At 49.3% G+C, this 9,165-nt stretch overlaps 1 protein-coding gene across 1 annotated transcript in view; it reads left to right on the top strand.

Annotated features, from left to right (window-relative positions):
* LOC138770827 (Fc receptor-like protein 5) overlaps nucleotides 1-9,165 on the top strand; it is a 28,690-nt gene continuing 19,525 nt past the window's right edge. Inside the window, exons 1-6 of the mRNA XM_069950078.1 lie at nucleotides 1-71; nucleotides 3,617-3,637; nucleotides 3,938-3,958; nucleotides 4,212-4,469; nucleotides 6,135-6,401; nucleotides 7,710-7,991. Of these exons, the coding sequence (XP_069806179.1) occupies nucleotides 41-71; nucleotides 3,617-3,637; nucleotides 3,938-3,958; nucleotides 4,212-4,469; nucleotides 6,135-6,401; nucleotides 7,710-7,991 (880 nt within the window). The 5' untranslated portion in view covers nucleotides 1-40. The remainder of the gene's footprint in view (nucleotides 72-3,616; nucleotides 3,638-3,937; nucleotides 3,959-4,211; nucleotides 4,470-6,134; nucleotides 6,402-7,709; nucleotides 7,992-9,165) is intronic.

Below are 9,165 nucleotides of genomic sequence, written 5' to 3'. Positions count from 1 at the left end.
AGCAAAAATCCTCCATTCTGTGAGAGATAACCGGACCGCCATGTCAGCCCTGGCTGTGTGTATCCTGGCCTGTGAGTATGACCGCCGTATACTCTTACCTCTATAGGGTCTATTGGATGGTGTGTATAGAGTATATAGATAGATGGGTATGTTGTGTTTCTTTATACCTCTATATAGGTGTCTATATAAGCTGCAGCATTAGATTTATCGCCGCTTTCCATACAGAACACATGTACACTCAGCCAAATCGAGTGCGTGTATATATAGTAGTATATTGTGAGAGCTGCCAGCCAAATAATGGTGTATAGCCAGCATAGAGATTTTTTTTTTCTTTTACATCAATTGGTGTCAGAAAGTTATATAGATTTGTACAAAAAAAAATCTCCAGTCTTCCAGTACTTATCAGCTGCTGTATGTCCTGCAGGAAGTGGTGTATTCTCTCCAGTCTGACACAGTGCTCTCTGCTGCCACCTCTGTCCATGTCAGGTACTGCCCAGAGCAGCAGCAAATCCCCATAGGAAACCTCTCCTGCTCTGGACAGTTCCTGATGTAATAGTCTAGACTAGTAATGTCTTTTTGATTGTTAGTGTATCGGCTACTGGTTATGTGGTGCCGGCGTCCAATGGGAGCGATCCTTCTTTCTCTTTCTCTGTTCTATGACGTAACATGATTTGTCATTATTAATTATTTTTAAATTACCTTCTGTACAGATAATTAGGGGTTAATATACATATACATATACACTCCTTATTGTCTGTCCAGAGCAGATATAGTCAGGTGCAAACTACATGAATAAAATAAATGGCAGACTGATACATAGGGAGAGAGGACCCTGCCCGGGAGGTCTTACATAGGGAGAGAGGACCCTGCCCGGGAGGTCTTACATAGGGAGAGGGGACCCTGCCCGGGAGGTCTTACATAGGGAGAGAGGACCCTGCCCGGGAGGTCTTACATAGGGAGAGAGGACCCTGCCCGGGAGGTCTTACATAGGGATAGAGGACCCTACCCAGGAGGTCTTACATAGTGGGAGAGGACCCTGCCCGGGAGGTCTTACATAGGGATAGAGGACCCTACCCAGGAGGTCTTACATAGGGATAGAGGACCCTACCCAGGAGGTCTTACATAGGGGGAGAGGACCCTGCCCGGGAGGTCTTACATAAGGAGAGAGGACCCTGCCCGGGAGAGCTTACATAGGGATAGAGGACCCTGCCCGGGAGGTCTTACATAGGGAGAGAGGACCCTGCCCGGGAGGTCTTACATAGGGAGAGAGGACCCTGTCCGGGAGAGCTTACATAGGGAGAGAGGACCCTGCCCGGGAGGGCTTACATAGGGAGAGAGGACTCTGCCCGGGAGGGCTTACATAGGGAGAGAGGACCCTGCCCGGGAGGGCTTACATAGGGGGAGAGGACCCTGCCCGGGAGGTCTTACATAGGGAGAGAGGACCCTGCCCGGGAGGTCTTACATAGGGAGAGAGGACCCTGCCCGGGGGGGGGCTTACATATGGAGAGAGGGCCCTGCCCGGGAGGTCTTACATAGGGAAAGAGGACCCTGTCCGGGAGAGCTTACATAGGGAGAGAGGACCCTGCCCGGGAGAGCTTAAATAGGGAGAGAGGACCCTGCCCGGGAGGGCTTACATAGGGGGAGAGGACCCTGCCCGGGAGGGCTTACATAGGGAGAGAGGACCCTGCCCGGGAGGGCTTACATAGAGAGAGAGGACCCTGCCCGGGAGGGCTTACATAGGGGGAGAGGACCCTGCCCGGGAGGGCTTACATAAGGAGAGAGGACCCTGCCCGGGAGGTCTTACATAGGGAGAGAGGACCCTGTCCGGGAGAGCTTACATAGGGAGAGAGGACCCTGCCCGGGAGAGCTTAAATAGGGAGAGAGGACCCTGCCCGGGAGGGCTTACATAGGGGGAGAGGACCCTGCCCGGGAGGGCTTACATAGGGAGAGAGGACCCTGCCCGGGAGGTGTTACGTTCTGTATGGAGAGAGGACCCTGCCCGGGAGGTCTTACATAGGGATAGAGGACCCTACCCAGGAGGGCTTACATAGGGGGATAGGACCCTGCCCGGGAGGTCTTACATAGGGAGAGAGGACCCTGCCCGGGACGGCTTACATAGGGAGAGAGGACCCTGCCCGGGAGGGCTTACATAGGGAGAGAGGACCCTGCCCGGGAGGGCTTACATAGGGAGAGAGGCCCCTCCCCGGGAGGGCTTACATAGAGAGAGAGGACCCTGCCCGGGAGGTCTTACATAGGGAGAGAGGACCCTGCCCGGGAGGTCTTACATAGGGAGAGAGGACCCTGCCCGGGGGGGGCTTACATATGGAGAGAGGGCCCTGCCCGGGAGGTCTTACATAGGGAAAGAGGACCCTGTCCGGGAGAGCTTACATAGGGAGAGAGGACCATGCCCGGGAGAGCTTACATAGGGAGAGAGGACCCTGCCCGGGAGAGCTTACATAGGGAGAGAGGACCCTGCCCGGGAGGTCTTACATAGGGAGAGAGGACTCTGCCCAGGAGGGCTTACATAGGGGGATAGGACCCTGCCCGGGGGGCTTACATAGGGGGAGAGGACCCTGCCCGGGAGGTCTTACATAGGGAGAGAGGACCCTGCCCGGGAGGGCTTACATAGGGGGAGAGGACCCTGCCCGGGAGGGCTTACATAGGGAGAGAGGACCCTGACCGGGAGGTGTTACGTTCTGTATGGAGAGAGGACCCTGCCCGGGAGGCTTACATGGGGAGAGAGGACCCTGCCCGGGAGGGCTTACATAGGGAGAGAGGACCCTGCCCGGGAGGTGTTACGTTCTGTATGGAGAGAGGAGCCTGCCCGGGAGGCTTACATGGGGAGAGAGGACCCTGCTCGGGGAGCTTACATGGGGAGAGAGGACCCTGCCCGGGGGGCTTACATAGGGAGAGAGGACCCTGCCCGGGGGGCTTACATAGGGGGAGAGGACCCTGCCCGGGAGGTCTTACATAGGGAGAGAGGACCCTGCCCGGGAGGGCTTACATAGGGAGAGAGGACCCTGCCCGGGGGCTTACATAGGGGGAGAGGACCCTGCCCGGGAGGCCTTACATAGGGGGAGAGGACCCTGCCCGGGAGGTCTTACATAGAGGGAGAGGACCCTGCCCGGGAGGTCTTATATAGGGAGAGAGGACTCTGCCCAGGAGGGCTTACATAGGGGGATAGGACCCTGCCCGGGAGGTCTTACATAGGGAGAGAGGACCCTGCCCGGGAGGGCTTACATAGGGAGAGAGGACCCTGCCCGGGGGGCTTACATAGGGGGAGAGGACCCTGCCCGGGAGGTCTTACATAGGGAGAGAGGACCCTGCCCGGGAGGGCTTACATAGGGAGAGAGGACCCTGCCCGGGAGGTGTTACGTTCTGTATGGAGAGAGGAGCCTGCCCGGGAGGCTTACATGGGGAGAGAGGACCCTGCACCGCCCCTCCGTCCCTCCTCCCCGAAGTCCACACAGAATTTTTCCTATTCATCACCTGTCTGAACACTGCACAGGTGCCTTAACAATCCAACTCATGAGAATGTGTATCATACAAACCTACACTGTATATAATATCGATGACTCTTTGACATTGACACTTTGAATTTCATCTTCTCCCACAGCAATGTTTCTCCCTGTTTTCGGTGAGTATAATAATATTGTATTTAGCCCAAATTCGGTCACTGGTTCTTTGGGCGGGGGCATTTATTTTGTATTGCAGCGACTTTGCCCAGTGGTAGAAGCTAAGGGGCCCGAATGTGTGGCCAGGTAGGGGAAGAGAACGAGAAGGGAAGAGTGATGATCTGTAGGGGGCGCTCCACTAAATGATATTGTAGATATTTGTAGACAATTGGACGTAAATCAATGACATTAAGCACGTTCTACTAATTTATCTCACATCTATTGCTCTAACACCTTGTTTTATGGATTTTGGTGTTTTACAGGTGAGGACCCTGAGAAACCAGGTAAGCTGACAAATTCAGCATTTTATATGATAGAATTTGCTTGCTTTGCTTGAATGGGGCAGTAGTCATCCTATAATATGTTTTTTCCTGCCATAAATTTCTCATTTGTCGGACTTACATCGCACTATATCATAGGGGATGTGCGGCTGATAAATGATAGATGCCCTTCCCATATAAGATACTATCTACCTGATGATGTTATACCACCTTATGCCTAGGCGCACCCTGATTGTTGTCTTCTGCCCTTCCATAGATGTAGACAGACCGCTGGTGGCCTTCACACCTGACTGGAGAACAATGTTCTACAACGAGACGCTGACTATATTCTGCCTCCATCCATCTAATGCGCAGGAGAATGAGACTTATATCTGGTACAGGAACAACATACCGATGGATATAACCCAGCAGAACTTTACTATCTCCTCCATTCAGCTGTATGATCGGGCAAACTACCAGTGCCAGACCCGCACCAGTGCCATAAGTGATCCTATTCGACCACACGTTATTACAGGTAAGTCAGTCTTGGGTTTTACCGTTCTGCTAATCCGTGTATTATTTATGTCTGAGCACACACCATGTGGACTTAGCTAAATACCATCCACTCTGTGGCCTATAGGGAGGGGTAAATACCAGCTGTGAATGATGTGTATTTAGGGCAAATAAATTGTATATACTGTAGCTTACTGTGAGGCTTCAGTGCACATTGAAGCTTAGTTCCGGATTGGAGTCATCAATGGCCATTGTGGTCAACATATGTCTTGGTAGTAACTCGCCTGCCATACTGGGTCCTCATACCTCTAGTGGTGACCTGCCAGATTGGGTTCTCATACCTCTAGCGGTGACCTGCCACACTGGGTCCTCATACTTCTAGTGGTGACCTGCCACATTGGGTCCTCATACCTCTAGTGGTGACCTGACACATTGGGTCCTCATACCTCTAGTGGTGACCTGACACAGTGGGTCCTCATACCTCTGAGTGTGACCTGTCACACTGGGTCCTCATACCTCTAGTGGTGACCTGCCACATTGGGTCCTCATACCTCTAGTGGTGACCTGCCACATTGGGTCCTCATACCTCTAGTGATGACCTGCCACACTGGGTCCTCATACCTCTAGTGGTGACCTGCCACATTGGGTCATCATACCTCTAGTGATGACCTGCCACACTGGGTCCTCATACCTCTAGTGGTGACCTGACACACTGGGTCCTCATACCTCTAGTGGTGACCTGCCTCACTGGGTCCTCATACCTCTAGTGGTGACCTGCCATATTGGGTCCTCATACCTCTATTGGTGACCTGCCATATTGGGTCCTCAATAACTCTGAGTGTGACCTGTTACACTGGGTCCTCATACCTCTAGTGGTGACCTGCCACATTGGGTCCTTATACCTCTAGAGGTGACCTGCCACATTGGGTCTCATACCTCTAGTGGTGACCTGACACAGTGGGTCCTTATATCTCTTGTGGTGACCTGCCACATTGGGTCCTCATACCTCTAGTGGTGACCTGCCATATTGGGTCCTCATATCTCTACTGGTGACCTGCCATATTGGGTCCTCATACCTCTAATGGTGACCTGCCACATTGGGTCCTCATACCTCTAGTGGTGACCTGCCACACTGGGTCCTCATACCTCTAGTGGTGACCTGCCATATTGGGTCCTCAATACCTCTGAGTGTGACCTGTCACACTGGGTCCTCATACCTCTAGTGGTGACCTGCCACATTGGGTCCTTATACCTCTAGAGGTGACCTGCCACATTGGGTCTCATACCTCTAGTGGTGACCTGACACAGTGGGTCCTTATATCTCTTGTGGTGACCTGCCACATTGGGTCCTCATACCTCTAGTGGTGACCTGCCATATTGGGTCCTCATATCTCTACTGGTGACCTGCCATATTGGGTCCTCATACCTCTAGTGGTGACCTGCCAGATTGGGTCCTCGTACCTCTAGTGGTCACCTGCCACATTGGGTCCTCATACCTCTAGTGGTGACATGCTACACGGGGTCCTCATACCTCTAGTGGTGACCTGCCATATTGGGTCCTCATATCTCTAGTGGTCACCTGCCATATTAGGTCCTCATACCTTTGGTAACACTGGGTCATAAGTCTCCTATCTACATTTGAATCCATGCAGGAAAAAAAGTCTAATTTTATGTTTCTGTCCACCAGATCTTTCCATATTGAGGGTCCCTCGCTACACCTTTGAAGACGATATCCTGAACATAACATGTGACAGTCGGCTTGATGTGAATACAACCAATGCTAAAGTCTCTTTTTACAAGAACTATGATTTAGTAAAACCTATGAATTACGAGACATATTTATTTGTCGGGAGGGTGGACAGAACGGTGACTGGAAAACATAAGTGTACAAAGAAAGCCATCTTTAAGAATGAGGTTAAGGAGAGTGATGCCGAGGAGATGCTTGAAGTTACAGGTAACGTTCTTTTACCATGTCTTATAGGCACACCTTGAAAAAACGAGCTGCTAACAATAGACTTGCTCCCTTGGTGTGCTCCCCGTCTACCACATGCACTCTTGGTTTAGCCAAGTTCACATGAGTTTTCAGTGATGATATAAGAGTAACGGTGCTTCATAAATGTTAAGCTCAGCCTAATGTTTATGGATTCCCAATAGAGAACAGAGGGGTAAGGCACTGCCAGAGTCCCCAGGCGTCAGCTTGTCTTTCTGAGAATAAAAGCGACAGCCAGTTGAGAACCAACATGGCGGACCCTTCTTTTCCCAATATACCCAATACACTCTAGACATCTAGGTGGTCCTTCTGTAGCTGGCATGCTTGGCCTAATTTTAGCTGATGTTTATAGGGACCTTGAAGCTAATCTTCCACCAGGTACATTGCTATGGTTTTTTTACATTAACAGACCGGTGCCGATGCAGGGATGATGGTGGCGCAGTCCTGTTTTTTTGAACCAGCACTCAGTTCCCACACACAACGCCGGTTTATTCCTGAGCACCGTCTCGACATGAAGCACTGGAGGCGGGCCCGCCTGCCCCCAGTGTGATGACATGGCTCCACTGATTCTAGGAGGAGGTTTGGTCACACTGCGAACTGGTGGGCCCGCCCCCAGTGCTTCATGTTTGGGAATAGACCGCCGCCAGGTCGAAAGAAAAGAACCGTGCCCAAGGCATCACAGCACCGGTCTGTTAATGTAAAAAAACAAACCATGTACCTGGAAGTACGTTTGCTGTCAGATGGTGCCAGACACATTTTTAGTGGCTTATCTTCCATAACAATGACCCTTTGTTCTCCAAAAATGCTGAAAGAGTTGATACCTCCAATACACATAAATCTGTCTGTACATATAAGCTAGCTGTCGACATCTGTTCCCTCTAATTCCCCCCTACATAAGTATGTTCAACCCAGGAGGCCACGCAAATGTTTTGTAATAGAAAAGGGGGAGAAAGCTGCTGCCAGAATCCTTTGGTGGTGGCTTTTGTCCCAGTTGAAATCCAACCTGCCCATATGTCATGTGACATCATTTGTCGGAGAAGGGTCGAGATACCCCAAACACATTACATGGTCATCTGACACACATCTAATAGATATGGTTAGTCTAGGACAGCCAGCTGGTCCCAGTAAAAGTGGCGGACTAGGCCAACTTTGACCTTTTGTGTATGGGCACCTTAAGATTATTGTAACCAAGGCTTGTTTAGGCCCCTAGTCAACGTGTAGATTCCTTCTTACCATTTATTACATTAACATATTCATTGCTATCTCTTGCAGAGCTGTTTACACCTCCGGAATTAAAATTAAGCTCATATCCCGTATCGGTGGGGATGGACGTGACGATGACTTGTGTGACCACTCTTCATCCTTTTAGAGCAGACACAGAATTACAGTTTGCATTCTATAGAAATGGTTGGCACGTCCAAGGATTCGGCTCCTCTAATAAATTCTTGGTTCAGTCAGTTGAAGTTGAGGATTCTGGAGAATATTCGTGTGAAGTAAGAACATTAATGAACAGTGTGAGGAAGATAAGTAGCCAGCTACTGGTCCTTATACAAGGTAGGTAACGTGTACGCGACCAAGAGAAGAGTTGTCACTCATCGTTCTTGTATTAGTCTGGTTCCTATGATACCCAGAGAAAGAAGCAACCTTTTAGTCTAATCTTACCCATAGCAAGTCCACAACTTCTTGTATGGTGAAGGTATTTTTCTGGCCCAAAGACTTTGGCTCCTGTTGATTCTCTGGATAACATCAACAAAAGGGAAAAGAGATGATGATGGGGAGGTTAGAGGTATATAGAGGTAGAGGTGAAGAGCTCATGTACTGAGGGATAAGGAACAGTCATATAGTAGAGTTAGGTGTGAGATACAGTTTTGTTGGCCAGGAGCATAGCTAGTCAATCCAAGGTTTAGTAAAGACTCCCCCGAACCCCTAGGCAAAGGGGGATATGACTTTGGGGATGTAGGAACCTTTATCCCCTGCAGTCTTGTCTCTATAGTGGTGTAGATTTAATAACTTTAAGAGGGTGGAGTAGATGTGTGCCTAGTGTAGTATTATGGGAAGGGTGGAGTATATGTGTGCCTAATGTATCATTATTATTATTATTATTATTATTATTATTATAATTATTAATATTATTATTATTATGAGGATGGGGTATAGAAATAAATATATCTTTCCCCCTCTTCCTCTTCTCTCACAGAACATTTTCCTTTCGCCCCTCCCTGTCTATATTCTGCAATTGTTTATTACTTGGATAATAATGTATGTGCTGTTGCATCTCTTTTTGGTTGATATTTTCATTATATATAAATATGCTACCAGTAACAATTGTATTTTGCTTTGATGAGTTACAGGTTAGCGATAACCCTCTAAGCTCGAAACAAGGTTCAGCCATGGTTTCTTAGCAGTTTCCTCCACTTGGGTTTTTTTAACTTGTTCAAAGTCTTGGAGGATGACTCTTTGTGAGTTGAAGTGTCACTGTCGTTATAACTTTCAAAACCTAAATCGACAATAGATGTGAAATAAAACAAGTTTGCAATATACTTTTATTTTTTGTTTTTATTAAGCTGTAAAACAAGGCTGAACTTACCAGAAATCCAGGTCCAGTCTCCTGAAGGCAGCTATATAACAGCTATACTTACTGTATCCAGGCACAGTCTCCTGAAGGCAGCTATATACCAGCTATACTTACTGTATCCAGGTTAAGTCTCCTGAAGGCAGCTATATACCA

The sequence above is a fragment of the Dendropsophus ebraccatus genome, chromosome 13 (genome assembly GCF_027789765.1).
Source record: "Dendropsophus ebraccatus isolate aDenEbr1 chromosome 13, aDenEbr1.pat, whole genome shotgun sequence".
NCBI lineage: Eukaryota > Metazoa > Chordata > Amphibia > Anura > Hylidae > Dendropsophus > Dendropsophus ebraccatus.
Note: the sequence above shows the minus strand (reverse complement) of the source record. Positions and strands in the feature narration are given on the sequence as shown.